General features: G+C 33.1%; 1 protein-coding gene across 1 annotated transcript; it reads right to left on the bottom strand.

Moving 5' to 3' along the window:
- Window positions 1–3923: 3923 nt before the first annotated feature.
- On the bottom strand, window positions 3924–15888 carry LOC143054253 (thrombospondin-1-like). The gene is made up of 8 exons (XM_076227179.1): window positions 15823–15888; window positions 14917–14988; window positions 12926–12997; window positions 11005–11159; window positions 10003–10170; window positions 9222–9389; window positions 4619–4684; window positions 3924–4148 (listed from the first exon to the last, which is right to left on the bottom strand). Exons 2-7 carry the CDS (start codon window positions 14928–14930, stop codon window positions 4656–4658), a joined length of 606 nt encoding a protein of 201 aa, XP_076083294.1. The 5' UTR covers window positions 14931–14988; window positions 15823–15888; the 3' UTR covers window positions 3924–4148; window positions 4619–4655.
- Between the last annotated feature and the right edge of the window lie 869 nt (window positions 15889–16757).

Below are 16757 nucleotides of genomic sequence, written 5' to 3'. Positions count from 1 at the left end.
ATCTAGCTTTTTATTCATTAAATAGTTTATGACAGGTATACACGTAGGGGTAAATTCAGTACAAAATGTCCAATTGACTTTTATGCTTATCAATGTCTTGAATTAAAGTTATACCTGCTTTATCTCTAGTTTTGATCCACCTTTCATCAAATATTTATTACAATCATTATCCACCAATCAGAAGAGGACATGACTTCCGTTTTATACAGAAAGCATAGCAGAATAACATATGAACAAACAATAAATAAAACAATTGAAAAGGACCTAACTAATCTGATCGATTCATACAAAAATAAGTACCAGACGTGTCAGAAATTTATAAATCCCAACGAAATTTAGTACAGATAATTGAGTGTATGACGATAATTTGTCAAAGGCTGTAACATTTTTATTGTAAATGGTGTTTTATCCTAAAAATACAAAATATGACAGTATTCAAATAACACATGAGTCACAAGTTTGAGATATGTTGACATCGCGATTGTCAAAAATATTTATCAAGTGTAGTAATAACAAAGTAAGTCCCTCCATGTAAACGTAAATGCATAATCATTGTACTGGTTTCTATCTAATGAGTTAAATTTAGTGTTATACATGTTACAAAACATTTTGTACTTTCCTTTTAGAATAGTGTACTGCATTTGTTTACCTCAATACTGTTTTTGTATTTATACATTATGTTTTTCTGTAAACTTGTATTTTGTTTTTAGGGAATAAAGTTTATTTTGTAAAGCAGAAGATAGCAGTGTGAGTCGGGTCTAGTCAGAAAAGGGGGTTGTGTAACATCTGATTTCTTGTGTAGGGAGACTGCCTTGAAATAACTCATAACGGGATTTGAAACCAATTGCAATGATAATTAATACCGTAATTTAGCAAACCCTCATTTCCAGCGGAGGCAGCAATTATTCGATTTTCATTTCCACCATCGTACCTCATCGAACCTACCAATAATGTAGTTTGTCCTTAAAAGATGAGTGTTTGAACATGTTTGTCTGTTTGTCTTCTTTCATTTTTAGCCACGCGTTGTTTGTTTGTCTTCTTTCATTTTTAGCCACGCGTTGTCAGGTTTGATTTATGAGTTTGACTGTCCCTCTGGTATCTGTCGTCCCTCTTTTAAATATCCTTGTGATATCTTTTACTTCATTTTAATACAAAATGCCCAATAGAAAATGCGTTATATATTGTATTTTTATGAGAAAAAAAAAGAAAAAAAAAATTGAGTCGCTATTATTTCTTATTTTGCTTGATCTTTTTTATGTGATAGTTTCCATTATCAAGCTACTCGACGAATTTTATTCCTAGATGACCAGAAATACGATGAATTCATTTACGATGTCTCCAAAAATAGCAATTAATAGGTTATCTATAATGTTTCAACACTTCGGGAAACAGGGTTTTCACCGTAATTTATGCTTGTTACATTGTATACTGAGCGACTTGAGAAACGCAGCACTAGATTATTGTTTTGTTATTTTTGAATGAATGTGTTATCGTCAAAAGCGATGACTGCCTGTTACAAATGCCAAAATGATTGTCAGAATGGTCAACATATTCTGTCTGACATGATTTGGGTTCTGTTTTGCACCTTCTGATTTTGCATTTGTTCAACCCATTAATTGGGTTTGGCAATTATGTGGTTGGAATTTTAGGGCTTTAAAGGTTTTCCTTCAGTCGAATTTTTGGCAATTCAGATGATGGCAAACATTTATGGAATGCATATGTACGCAATGACATTCGGCAATTTGATTAGCAGTTGACCTTGCGGCCGTAAACATGTCTGGCAAATGATGTTACGTAATCAAAATTCTGTTGACGTTTAATTGTCACTACACGTTGATCTGTTCATTGATGGTTAGCAACACATCTTGTCTACTTGTATCGTTGTCTAAAGGACAGTAAGACATGTTTTTGAAGTCATACAGTATGGTTGCAGTACGTTTGTGTTTTCCTGTTTGCAGTATTCTCAAGGGCTGATTCAGTTTAATATTTCTCAGTCTTGGCAATATGGAGATGCAACAATTTTAAACTGATTTAAGTGTGGCAAAGGATTAAAAGAACTGTTTCAAAAAACAAAAAAGCTGAAACAATATTTCATGGGTCCCAAATTTCGCTTTAAGAAATTCATGCGACTTCACAAATTTGGTATGTTCAATAACCACTATACTCAATAAGTGAGATTTTGATCTTTTGCAAAGAGGAAGAAGTATGATAAACATGAAAAGTAGTTGTAAGAGAATCAAACAGCATTTGGTAAAAAAAACAATCAATAAAATGAGTGTTGCGTTTTTAAAGTCGTTCAGTATATAATTATGCAAATTGCAAGTAACAGTAGTTTAACGTTATTCAAATCTCATTAATCGATAGCAAATAGAAATCAAGTTAAAAACCCAAAACCCAGAACTCTGAAAAGAACAAAATCGTATCGGTGAATATCAGAAGCTATAATGATTTACATCCCAACTCCTTTGTTCTAACAGGGGTGATCTGAGCTGGATCACCCCTACCAGATCATCCAAGTTTGAGTTTCTTTCTTATGCATGCTTTCCTTTGTTCTGTAACATTTTGGCGGGAATGTCAAATCCACTATAAAACTGATAATTAAATATACAATTATACGGAAAAGACTAACAAAATTCACGTAGAAAAAAATCCAGTGTATATGCTGGGATTCGAACTCAAGACCTTTAGCATATCAAGCCACAACACAACCACTACACCAGGACGACTGGATACGTACTATCAGTAATTTAACATACTTAAAGAAAGCAAGATATTTTTATAAGTGGGGCGAGTTGGCAGACCTTTATTCAGTGGGGTTTAAACCCTTTTCGTTAATAAGTGAGTTGTCAGTGATTGTTCAGTTTGATTTTACACTTTTTCAAAAGTGAGGCGAGTCGGTAAACAAGAGTGGGGCGATTTTTTTCATAAAGTGGCGATATAGGTTGGGCAATTGGCCAGTGGGGCGAGTTTACCTTATGATGATATATACTCATCGTGTTCGGGGGTCAAAAGGGTATACATCATATTGTAATGTAAAAAGTATATTATAATGGTTGTGTGGCGTTCTTAACTAGATTTTATGAATTGTAAATGGTTTTTCGTCTAATCTAAAACAGCTGGGATGTAAAATAGTTATCCCAGTCGGACTTGGTGTGTCAGTGTTAGATCACCCTCTGGCCTCCAGCTAACGGAGTGATCATACACTGACACACCGCGTCCTTGTGGGATAACTATTAAATACAATCAGGAACAGGACATGTTCATATGGCAGACACAAAGGCAAATCACAATAATAGTTTTCCCACATTTATTCATACAAAAAGTCACACATATAATAAGATATGATTCAAAAGATGCTACAAATTACCCTGAACAATTTTCTCTTCAACAAATTATCATCCAATGATTTTAACGTTAAAAATGATACAAATCACAACCCTATGGTAAGTTATCAAACAATTAAAGAGTATGGTTATTCCCACAAAAAATGATGAATGATTTAACAAATACAAATGCTACCAGTAACCCAATTGATATTCCCAAAATTATCATCAAATGATATAAAATATATAAATGCTACCAGTTACCAATTCATAATCCCAGTAAATGTCCCGAAATAATGCCATAAATATTGTTTTCAAATGTATAAAATGGGCACAGCGGTATAACGTAATGTCTTCTCTTTATGCTACAAAATTAAACCAGAAGTTCAGCAGTACATGAATGTAAATCGACTGAAAATTATTCATATAGACAGTATGTTTGGGCTCGACTCAAAATAATTAATAAAGACTAAATGACTTTTTATTTGAAAATATTTTTTTTTTAAAAATACTACAAACATTTTATGTTCGGGCTCAACTAAATTAATCTATAAAAGCTGTATATTTGGACTCCATTAAAAATCAAGGAGACTGCACATGGATCAAGCTTCGAAAGGTATATATTTCGAATCGAAGAAAATAAATCAAAAACATCTTTTGTAAAATTTCAGATGAATGCAATAAATGAATTTTCACAATTTTGAGAAAAGATATTGTTATCATCTGTTGCCTGTCAAAGAGCCGTTATTTGTAATCTTTTCAATATGTTGATGAATATATATATCGTTTTTTTCCGTTTTGGTTCATTTCCAATTCGTTTTCCACCTGAAAGAAAGTAAAGAATACCATAATTATTTAATTCACCTTCTAACAATTATACAGCAACAAATATTAAATAAGTTATTTGTGTTCTCCATTTTCTACTTATGTTTAAGCAAATACATATTGAATTTGATTGCAATGATTATCCGAATGTTGAGAACAATGTATGCCTGTTTGTATGTTATATTGACTTTTATCTATAAAACAGCTACAAACGTTGATGACCAGACTACTAAGAAAGCATTTACTTTAAAGTTGTATGTTTTTTAGATAATCTTTTGTAAGTGAATACACTCATCGAACTATATATTTACTAGATGCATATAACTATTCATCTAAAACAATGCCCGTTCAACCTGCATTTTGAAAAGAGGAAGCATGGTATATCTTGCTGTTTTTTTCAAAAAAATCCTGACTTATACATTCAATCACTTATTTTAAAAAGTCTTAGTTTTTGGGAAAATACTATTTACCTCATTTATTGCCAAACTGTTAGCCAAATGTCCTGCGTTACCTTTTTCTTGAACGTCTGCACGGTCCTGGAAAGAAAATATAGCATAGGTGAATATTATTTTACAAACACCAGTATAAATATAATAAAATGAATAAATAAATAAAAATAAATAAAATAAAATAAATAAACGCGTAGCTAGGAACTGAGTTTATCTTCTAATGTTTATTACATTTCTTATGTTGTATATGAAAATCAAGAAACATCAATAATTGTTTAGTACAAACTGAGTCAATATCAATATTTTATGATTCGATTCTTTCACAGATTTGCCAGGAACTTAAAATCTTTTTATTTCTAAAATCAATCATCTCACTAACTTTGTAAATTTTATTAGGTGATTATATATTTCTCTAATTCTATGGAAATTTATCCCTTTCCGAACCCATTATTGTATAAACAAAATTCATCAACGTTTGGTTGCCGGTGATCTCAAAGGATCACAAAGTCTCATTGGATGATTTAAAAGAGGGACGAAAGATACCAAAGGGACAGTCAAACTCATAAATCTAAAACAAACTGACAACAACATGGCTAAAAATGAAAAAAAAACAAACAAGAAACAACAGCACACACGACACAACATAGAAAACTAAAGAATAAACAACACGAACCCCACCAAAAAAATAGGGGTGATCTCAGGTGCTCCGGAAGGGTAAACATATCCTGCTCCACATGCGGCACATGTCGTGTTGCTTATGTGATAACAAATCCGGTAAATAGTCTTATTCGGTAGGTCACATTCATGAAAGGGAAGGGGATTGTAGTAGGACGTAAGAAACATATCCGATATCATTTGTAAAACGGTTATTCCATAACGGTCAACCAAGTCCGTGATGGCGTCCGTAAAACTTACGAAGGGATGATTTCAACTTCACCATTTGGAACTCTTTGTTTAATAGCTTCCTTGTGAGCAGCAACCCTCTATCAAGAAAATCATGATAGGAAATGCAAGCACGGGAATATCGTATCAATTGGGAGATATATACCCCGTATGCAGGTGCTGCTGGATTGTTGCTACTCAGAAATGAAAGTTCACAATTGGAAAGCTGAAATCATCTCTTTTGTCGTAAAGTTTTGTTTTCAACCGACCCTCATTGTCAATTTCTAGATGTAAGTCAAGATATGAGGCCGACTTAACTGTATCTGTAGTATTCTTTATCTCTAGCTCGATTGGATAGATGCGTTCCACAAAGTCACCAAATTTTGAATTATTTAGTGAAAGAACATCATAGCGAAAAGTAGAGTAAAAGGATATTGCTAACTTCTTATCTTTCTTCCTAAGAAGTTCCTGCATGAAGTCAGCCTCATAATAATAAAGAAACAAGTCGACAGGTAGAGGGGCACAGTTTGTTCCCATTGGAATGCCGACAGTCTGTTGAAAAACACGTCCTCCGAACGTACAGTAACAAATATGTTGTCAATCAAGAAATCAAGCATCTTGATAATATCAGTTTCAGAGAATTTTTTGTTCGAATCAGAGTGATCCTTTACAAAGTAGGATTTATCCCTCGCTAAGACAAGATACTTGTATCTACGTTGGCCATTCTTTTTAACGAAGCAAAGCAATACCAACTCTTTCAATTTGTCTTTTAGTTTGGAATGTGGAATACTTGTGTACAGAGTAGAAAAGTCAAATATTTTAATACTGTTACAAGATGGAATATAGTTAGATTGCATGTACTCTAAAAGATCTTTGGATTTTTTAAGTATCCACATCTGATTCACGTCCCCTCTAGAATAGGCAGTTTCACAACAACTTTGAAGCCCGTCTTTGATTGCTGATAAAATAGATGTTAATAATTTAGAAAGAGGTTTCGTGGAGCACTTGGAAGACCCAGCAATATACCGTTGTTTGTAAGGACACTTATGTAGTTAAGGTATCCAATGAAGCGATGGCAGATCCAGTTCTTCATCGTTGGTTGAAATTCCAAAGAAACACAGAACAGACCTATGATTATCCAGAATTTCCTCTTTGGTAAGTGTCGTGAGGGTATATGTTGAGTTTCCAAGTGAATTGTCAATACCTAATTCGTTTATCAAGCAGTTAATGTAATGAGTTTTACATACAAAAACGATGTTGTTTGGGGCTTTATCTGCGGGGACAACAACATCTTTGTCATGGAGGTAGGATAGGTGTTTTGCAACATTTGGGTCTTTAAAGATTGACGTAGCATGGGCATTGATAGACCCATTCAGTTTTTTAATTCTAATTTGTATCAACGACCTCACTGCCTTAATCCATTCGGAAAGAGTGTCTACGTCTTCCTTCTCACGGTTAGCCCATTGCCTGGCATAATCCTCAACTGAATCCATCAAAATTTTAAAGTTGTATTTCCAATTGATGGATTAAGGCTCACGATATTTCGGACCTTTCGATAACACATTTCGTAGAGAAGTGTTATTAACAATGTTGAGGTCACCGGTAATAACGTGGCCAGCAGGATTATATGTGAATTGGGAACAAGTGCAATCAGGAGGTTTAGACTTGAAGTCGTCAATATCGAGATCCTGCAAATCGTGTTTGTAATTGAAAATTTTAGTTGCAATAGGTTTGGTATAGGTATAAGAAATGATTGGTACAGACTGGTCTTTGAAATAAGGAGGTATTTTCGATTGAACTTATTTATGATGAAGGATATTGCCTAAGTTGACGCCATGGATACCTTTGTTGGCAAAGGAAAGATTACGGAAAGATTTTTTCTCCTTTTCATCTTTGCCAATGCGGACTGGCTTGAAAAGTCTGTGACTTGCAATATCCGAAATTATAGCTGTAATTTTGTATTGGTTTGAATGAGGGTTTGTAACAGTCGATTCCAAACATAAATTGAACAGAGAATGAAGTTTTGAAAGGGGTGATGAATAAAGTTTCGTGCGAATGTGATGAATACCTAACGGCTTTTGTATAAATGGCAGCAAGTCATTGATAGATACATCATGCAGAGAAGGTGATGTATAATGACGATGACCATGACTGCGTCTACGTCGAGGAGTCGAGTTGAAAATATTCACCACATTCACCGAGTTACACGAAGGACTAGATAGAATACCTTTACCATCAAATTCATCATTGCAACCATAAGGTGTCGCAGTTCTCAATTGTCTAATCCAGTAGTCCTCTTTTTGTCTACGGAGAGTTGTTGAAAGATTAGGATTGTTAGAGCTTTGGTATATCTTTTCGATAATGTGAACTGTCATGGAAACGATTGAATGATCGGGCTGATTGAAATGCTGGTATAGAATGTCGTTAACATTGAGGTTAATATCTGATCTATGACCGCACATACGTTTGTTTAGCCTTCCTTTCGTTTCACCGACGTATACCAATACGCAAAGGTTGCACTCTAATCCGTAGACGACATTTATCGATTTACAATTCAGATCATCGTAACTTCTGGTAAAATATGACTTCTTGGTCAAATTACTAGTGAATTCAGCATCTGTAATTAAAATTGCACAAGTTTTGCGGCCTTTGGTCTCACATTTCGAAATGCGACAGTGTTGTTCTGTGTCATCAAAAACCTTAATGTCTTTAAGGAGAACTGAACATGGCTGAATATGCGTAATATTGCTGTTGTCACTAGGACGATGATCTGAATGAGTCATGTTTGTGATATTTGTCATGTCTGGTAATCATGGTAATGAGGGGACACCTGCCGTATCAGACGACACCGTGTCCATGGTGACGTCTGTTTCGGACCTTTTTATACTGGGCGACGTCCGAGCCAGCTTCCTTTTAGATCTTCGTAAATTCATGCAATGGTAGTTTTGCTACTGGACGGATGATGTCCTCGGGGACAAAATGTCCACCAGCAGAGACATCGACCCAGTGGTTATAAAAGAGGGACAAAAGATACCAAAGGGACAGTCAAACTCAAAAGTCTAAAACAAACTGACAACGCCATGGCTCAAAATGAAAAAGATAAACAAACAACAGCACACACGACACAACATAGAAAACTAAAGAATAAACAACACGAACCCCACCAAAAAACTAGGGGTGATATCAGGTGCTCCGGAAGGGTAAGCAGATCCTGCTCCACATGCGGCACCCGTCGTGTTGCTTATGTGATAACAAATCCGGTAAATAGTCTAATTCGGTAGGTCACATTTAAGTGTCATGACTTTTTTTAGACAACTGTAAGAATCAAAATATGCTCACAGGCGTTAATGAAATTGACAACTTTGTGGAATGTGAAAGGCAATCGAAGGGGATATTCGTTTAACAAAAAAAAAATTGTTTAACTATTAGAGAAACAGATTCTTACATAGTTACTCGTGGATTATCGGATTTTCCATCTCGATTGTTAAATTATAAATGTTAAAGTCCTTGCCGAGGCTCTGAATTTAAAATTGTTATTTTAACTATCTCGATTAGATAAATCCAAAAAAACACAGCTATCAATGTTAGAATCTATACATATCATGTATATATATATGAATACTGCTCGAAATGGTTTATTGTTACCTTATAGCTATATATAGAGAATGTAATATTCTTAAATATATAAAGAAAAGAGAAATAAAGGTGGGAATTCAATAGACAGAATTGTAATTGCCCTTACTTGGACAGTCTACTAAGTTACAGGATGTCGTGATATTTGCTTCACCAATACATTGTTTTCCACCAGCAGATGGCAGGGGACTATCACATGTTCTGCTACTAGATACAATGCCTACTCCACAGGTCAAAGAACATGTTGCGTTAGTCCAGGAGCTCCATCCACCATCAACTATAGAAATGAATTGTGTATTTGTATAGTTCAAATTGAAACATGTGTCAACAGTAATTGTTTACAATTGAATTCCTCAAAAGATTGTACAGTGACTCACGGTTTATGTTTTATATAAAAGCTCACTTTAAGGGGGTAGACCTTGGTTCAGGGAGATAACTCTTTAAATCATCAGTACGTTTGTAAAAGTCAAGTTCATCAATGTATTTTAAGCATTTGCCTGAAACAGATTGAAAATAATCTATGTAACCTAGAAGCTTAGAATATATTTTTAAAAATGGTTGACACAAACGTACTGATGATTTTAAGAGTTATTTCCCTTAACCTAGGTCTACCTCCTTAATAACTATGTATATTCTTATTAGACAGGTGATTAATTTCAACTGTTCCAATATACGACTACTGCTTAGAATGGACTACTGCTTTGAATGGACTACTGCTTTGAATGGACTACTGCTTTGAATGGACTACTGCTTTGAATAGACTACTGATTACAATGATTTATAGTTTGTCTGAGAGGACAGTAATGCACAAAACTTCAAAACTCTAAAATCTATTAAGAAAAGACGAATAATGGTAAGAATTTAAAACACAGAATTGAAATTGCAAATACCTGGACAATCTTCTAAGTTACAAGATGTCGTGATATTTGCTTCACCAGAACATTGATTTCCGCCATGAGATGGAAGGGGACTGTCACATGTTCTGCTACTAGACACAATGCCTACTCCACAGGTCACAGAACATGTGGAGTTATTCCACGCGCTCCATCGACCATCAACTATAGGAAATGAAAGTTGTATTTTTTAATTCATAGTATTTATAAACCATCAACATTGCAAAAAGAGACATGTTATATCCAATTATCAATCATCAATCATTTTTGATTCCTAAAAAAGTTCTATGATCATCATGCACTTGCACTGATTTTTATCTTATCTGGTGTAATCAATGAAAAAGACAACACATGTTTAGTAAATTTAACTTTAAGTGATACATTCGATAAAAAAAAGGTAAACTATGAGGATTATAGTATCAGTATAATATGATATGAACGTTCTTAATAATATAATTTTGAAAAGACAGGTACAATAATTGGCGGTTTTTTAAATTATGTAGCATTCCTAAAAGACATAAGAACAATAAAAAAAAAAACACCACAAAACAAGAACTGCTAAATGATACTAAAAATAGTTAAAATAATAATTACATCAATAATGATCATAAAATAATAATGATGGTGTTTATAATAATAATTAATGAAGTAATGATAGTTTTATGTATATAAAAACGTCTTTAAGGTGGTACCAAACACCTTCACCAAAATTGATTTGGCTCGTTTAATTATCATTAAATTTTGACAAAATGTTTACCATGTTTACTTTGACCATATGACAAAAATATAAAATTTCAAAAAATTTGAACCACACACTTTATGCACTTTGTTGGAAAAGTTTTGTTGGACAAACAGCAATTTTGATCATTTATAGGCTTAATATTTCCTGACCAATAGCAAATGAATAGATCGTAATTAAAACGTTCTGCTGAATTTTACAGAAATATCACCTTGTAGTGTTATGTTCCACCTTAATAGGACAAACAGTATGCTACAAACCTGGAACAATACATGTTGATGTATTGAAACGTAGGATCGGTGTACTTTCATTGAAATCAGTACACGATCCGTCAAAGAATTCCCATGATACTGTTTTGGTCCAATCTACGAATTCTTTCATTGTACAGCAGACGAATGGGTTCCCCCTCAAACCTCTTAAATTAAACATCAACTGAGCTTAATATAATATTGGTAAAACTGAACAACTGTTTTTGACAACACTTAGTTTCTTTAAAAATTAACTTATTAATTTGCCATATATACTGCAAGATATTTCTACTTAAATACCTCGTGATATTTTGTTCGAAAGAAACATATCACTGTTATATGAAGACATGAACATGTGTGCCACTTTGTCATATTAATGTGTAGAGACCTGCAAAAATGTGTTACTCTGCCATAGTATTGCTAATTAATTTAAGTCACTACGTTATCTGGAGACATACTAACTTGAATAAGGATACATCAGATACAGATGTCTCAAAGCTTGCCTTAAATCTAGAAATTGACAACGAGGTCGTGTGGAACAAAACTGTTCGATAAAAGAGCGGATTTAAGAGAGTTTCAAAATAATAGGCTTTTCAAAACACTAGTTTATATATTGATAGGGGATTAAAAAAGAATCAAAAGAGCAAAATAATATAGAGGTCAATGTGCTTATTTTCGAGATATGAGCTATTTAAATTTTGGCCTCTCTTGACTTTTCATAGCTTTATCATTGACAAGTTAAGGTTCTCAAAAACTATTAAAAAATAATCAAAATTTCATAAGACTTTTACAGATAGCTAATCATTATACATGTAACTGTTTTTAAGGCATTCAAATAGATAAAACCAGAGGATTCCGAAAATCTGCAGAAAAAAATTCCAAAACATGACAACCGAACATCCTTCAGCACTATGACTTCGGAGTAACATCACCGCATGCCTATTCAATTTGCATCTCTCAGTTGACACAACATGGTTCACTTGTTAGAGGTTTGCTGCTCACAAAACAGTTTTTCAGCCAAAAGTTCAAAATGCAGTTCAACCAGGAGAGGAGGACAGTTGAAATTCAAAAAAACATGCTAACTTAATCTCCAAATGCAGCAAATATGTTGTTACAGTGCACTTCCATCATACTTATCACTCGTACCATAGTGTGGCACATTTTAATTTAAAACTCAATTTAGAAAACATATGACTTGTTATATCCAAAAACTATAACTGTGAAGCGTATGTAAAAAAAACCGTGTGGGCTATGATTCCAGAAAGATTTTCATTATTTCAAATCGTATGGTGGTGTGAAGAATGAAAATATCGAAGGTTTTGTAAGAATTTATTCCATAGAATGACCGATATTTGATTTTCAGAAGCTTTTTTCAGTTCTTGAGAATCAGCATATTGATAATGTCATTACGCGAATGAAAATAAATGGTGTGTCGCCGATTATTATTGTTTAAAGTTTAATTTCATAAGGAAGAGAATCAGACAGCTAGATTTTTTCTTGGGTACACTCACGTATGTTTTATCTGTCATAACATCTGTCATACATCAAATACTATCTGAAACTCTATCAACATGTACCAATAAGTACATTGAAACTATGCTTTGCTGTCATGAGGTCATGTAACACTTACTACGTAATCAATTACATAATAGCATGCACGGACCATATGGCATTGCATCTGATGCGCGTTTCGACAGTTGTTGTCCCTTTAGATTTTTGGTTTTTTTTAGTGATGCTCGAGTCAAAAACATTTGAAAGCCCAAAACCTAGTGCAAACGTTGTAGTCCTGATAAATTATTAAGTCAAACCAAGATAGACCTCAAGAGGTCTCCACAAGGTAAATATTTTGCTTAATCTAAAAAAATGCAAATTGTCCGAAACTTTATAATAATCTTCATTTGAATAATTTTCTATAAGAAAATAAAATACTTACAATTCATTCAGTATTCCAAAACTATTATTAGTAATTGGATTAAAGGTGGTTAGATTGTTATCTATTATATATCTGAAAAATTTGAAAGACAAATTCATTTACACGAAAAATATTAGCCCTTGTCATGGAGTCTAAACGCACGCCCAAGGAGCGCTTATATACTAAATTTCCTGAAAACTAATTTCATTATCAATCCGACTGATATAGCTCCAAACAAACGTAAGCACATCTCTGCCCGTCAGTATTTTGGTTTAGTCGTTTTTGATGAAGTTGACAATAGCTCGTACATGAAAATTATATTCAACGTATATAGTACCTAGGTTCATTTTTTTTCTTTTCAGAACGATATTTCTTTTAGTCGCTTTATTCCCTTTGATCTTACTGTCTGATAATTTTCTTTCTCAACGGAGTCAAGTGATATAAAAATTATTGCTAGAAACTTCGGGAGGACGTGCCGTTGTTAATGAAATTAACATTAAAATAACAACGTCGTCATAGGTATAATAGCGATAAACAGATTATCATTGGACATCTCAACTCGATTTTTTCTCTCACTTTCGCCGTACCGACTCAAGCGATAAAATCAATCTCGTTGAGACGATCAACGATAATCTATAACTATTTAAGAAACAACTCGGTCTTTCAATGACATATGCACTAGGGAATACACTTATGAGCTGCATAAATTCTGATTTCAAACATGCAATAGTTTGTAGAACATTTAGTTTATAAAAAGAAACCGTATATTATTGCAAATTGGCATCTTATTGATAATATTCATTCTAAATAGTCTTCACGAGAGGGGCATAAAAAAACTCATAAATCTAAAATAAACGGACAACGCCATGGCTAAAAAAAGAAATAGACAATATGTAAACTATATAACACAAACCACAACATAGAAAAATAAAAACTAAGCAACATGAATTCCACCAAAAACTGGGGATGATATCCGGTGTCTCGGAAGGGAAAGCAGATTCTGCTTCACATATGGCAGTCGTTGTATTGTTTTATGTTAGTATATACCCGGTAACAAGTCTTATTCGGTAGGTTACATTCGTGAAAAGTGGACGGAATTATCGTAACGAAATTAAGAACATATTCTCTATCATCTGTGAAACGGATATTCCATAACAGTCAACCAACTCGTAATGATATCCGTACGATTCAAGGCAGAAAAATTTTGAAAGAAAAAAGAAAGAAACAGTTCGTCTACGTTGAGTTAATTCAAAGAAACAAACATTTGAAGTTTGTGTTTATTTATCGCTTAATATAGGAACAATATATGAGATCATTTATAGTGGAAAACCTTTCCGAACACAAAAATATAAACATCTAAAATAACAATCGTGTTGATCAACATCGTATTTAAAATCGTACTATGGACCGCTATGACATACGGATATCCATGTTTTGTGTTTAACGAACACTTTTTTTTTTCTACGTGCCTGTTCTTAATTTTTTGTAGTTGTTATAAAATGTATCTAAGAAATAGTTTTAGAAAAATAATAGCATTCACTCTTTTGTCTAGCAATACGTTTTTCCCCTCAATAAATTAAAATCACCTAAGATATGAAGTGAGAATATATTAAATTATTTGAATATGTAAAAAAAAAAGTTATATATCAAACGAAAAACAAATATGATATACAACAATAAATGGCTGAATTACAGGCTCATGACTTTAGACAAGCAAATACAAAACGTAGTGGGGTTTAAACAGTTTGAAGGCACTAGCTATCCCCTAACCTGGGACAGTCGTGCTAATGCACAACACATACAAGATGTACAACTAGCTAGTAAATTAATCAGATAGATATTCAATTGTAACATGATGAATAAAATGCGTACCAAAACATACCCTAGCATGGAGGTACAATTGGGAATATTTAGAATGATAAATTTCTCTTCCAGTTATATTTGTCAATCGAAAAGGTTAGCATTTAAAAAAACATATATTCCATATTTGCATGCTGTGATAAAATACTTACAAACTGGTCAACATCGGAAAATTGGAAAAAAAATCTTCATTTATACTTGGAATTTCGTTGAAGGATAAATCTCTACAAAAAATCGGTAATGTGAGTTACGTATGCAGTCAGTACCGTTTAAATATCTTACAAGAAATTTAGATCTGAGTTTGCTATTTGTATTTTAACCCAAATATATCTATTCCTATGGTACATAAATCCTGCACAAAAAGTTGGTCGGCATTCCTCGGGTACATTGGTTATACATGTTTTATATACCTTTAATACAGATTCATAACAATCAACGTTTGTACGGGAGCGCCTTAACATTGCAATGTTCTATCAAAATTAATATTCGATTTTTTTAGATATTCACTTTATAATTTTTGTATAAATTATTAAAGGTTGATGCACAAATTAAATGACTAAATATCTACAGCAAATATCAATCAAATTAACTCAAAAGCAATGCAGTAAATAACAGGCTATAATTCACAACATCAATGTAAAAATAACTAAATTAGTTGTAGCGTAAATTTCTGCAAAAAAACAAACTGAAATGTAACTTGTGCATGCAGTCAGTGCCGTATATATATCTTACAAGAAATTTAAATCTGCATTTGCTATCAGTATTCCGACCCGAATATTTCTATTTTAAAGGCTCATAAATCCTGCACATAGAGTTGGTCGGCACTCACCAGGTACATTAGTTTCACATAACGATATCAGCGCATATTTAAATGTTCATATCAAAATGAATAAAATCAGAAAATCGGCCTTTTACTATGTCAGTCAGACATCGATAAATGATACAAAATGACGTTGGAATGAACACGTATATTTTATACATTTTATTTTAGCCTTAATACCAGGTAATATATTATCATGATATCAATCAAATATGATTTCAAGTTAAAATATACTTACAATATTTTAAGTGATGATTGTCCAGAAAATGATGTAGCGTCGATGGAATTAATTTTATTGTTTCCAAGCCATCTGAAAATCGAGGTACAATTCTAAAAGCCAATATTTTTTTTATCACTAAATAGCAATATTTATGGCTTAATTTAAAACTAAAAAAAATATTCGTCTTAAGCGTTGCTCATCACATGTTATACCGTTATTTGAAGTGTGTTGTCGTCTTGCATCTTTGAAAAATTATATAATCTTGAATGATACAACAGGTCTTGAACTCTCAATAGAGTAAACTAACAGTTTAATAGAATTGTTACAGAATGGGTATTATCATCGAAAGATTGTTGACAAGCTAAAAAAAAAACCAAGTCAAACGTTATAGACAATATTAGAAACGTTTAAGACAAAGGTTCTGCTGAAAATAAACCAAGAATTGACTGAATTACAGATATTGGACAGACACATCCATATTCTGGTTGTGTAAAACATGTCTGAAAGCGTCAACCCGATACCAGAGGGACATTCAAACTCATAAATCGAAAATAAACGGACAACGCCATAGCTAAATCGTACTATGGACCATTATTATTTTCGAATATTCATTTTTTGTGTTTCACGAACACTTTTGTTTTCTATGTGCTAGTTCTAAATTTTTTGTCATTGATATAAAATCTTCTCAAGAAACAATTTAAGAAAAATTAAAAGTCTTTCCATATATACGTTTGTATGTAGAATGGGAGATAATTGGACACTTCCGGTTTGTTGGATGTCATTTTTAGTCTTCAGTTATCAGTTCATGTATCTATATGACAAAATATAAACTTCCGGTTTTCTCAAGTCACTTCCGGTTGTCATTTTGTACAAGGTCAAATGCCTTTATAATGAACTTAGTTGAAGTTTTAATCAAATAACCTCATATCACGACAAACTAATTCGATAAATAA

The sequence above is a fragment of the Mytilus galloprovincialis genome, chromosome 12 (assembly GCF_965363235.1).
Source record: "Mytilus galloprovincialis chromosome 12, xbMytGall1.hap1.1, whole genome shotgun sequence".
Classification (NCBI taxonomy): Eukaryota; Metazoa; Mollusca; class Bivalvia; order Mytilida; family Mytilidae; genus Mytilus; species Mytilus galloprovincialis.
This window is presented reverse-complemented; position numbering and strand designations above follow the sequence as displayed.

Coding starts and splice junctions, on each gene's coding strand:
- LOC143054253 (XM_076227179.1), bottom strand. Junction 10,171..11,004: donor ATCAACATGTATTGTTCCAG/GTTTGTAGCATA, acceptor CATTTCCTATAG/TTGATGGTCGATGGAGCGCG. Junction 4,685..9,221: donor TAACTTAGTAGACTGTCCAA/GTAAGGGCAATT, acceptor TTTTCTTTCCAG/GACCGTGCAGACGTTCAAGA.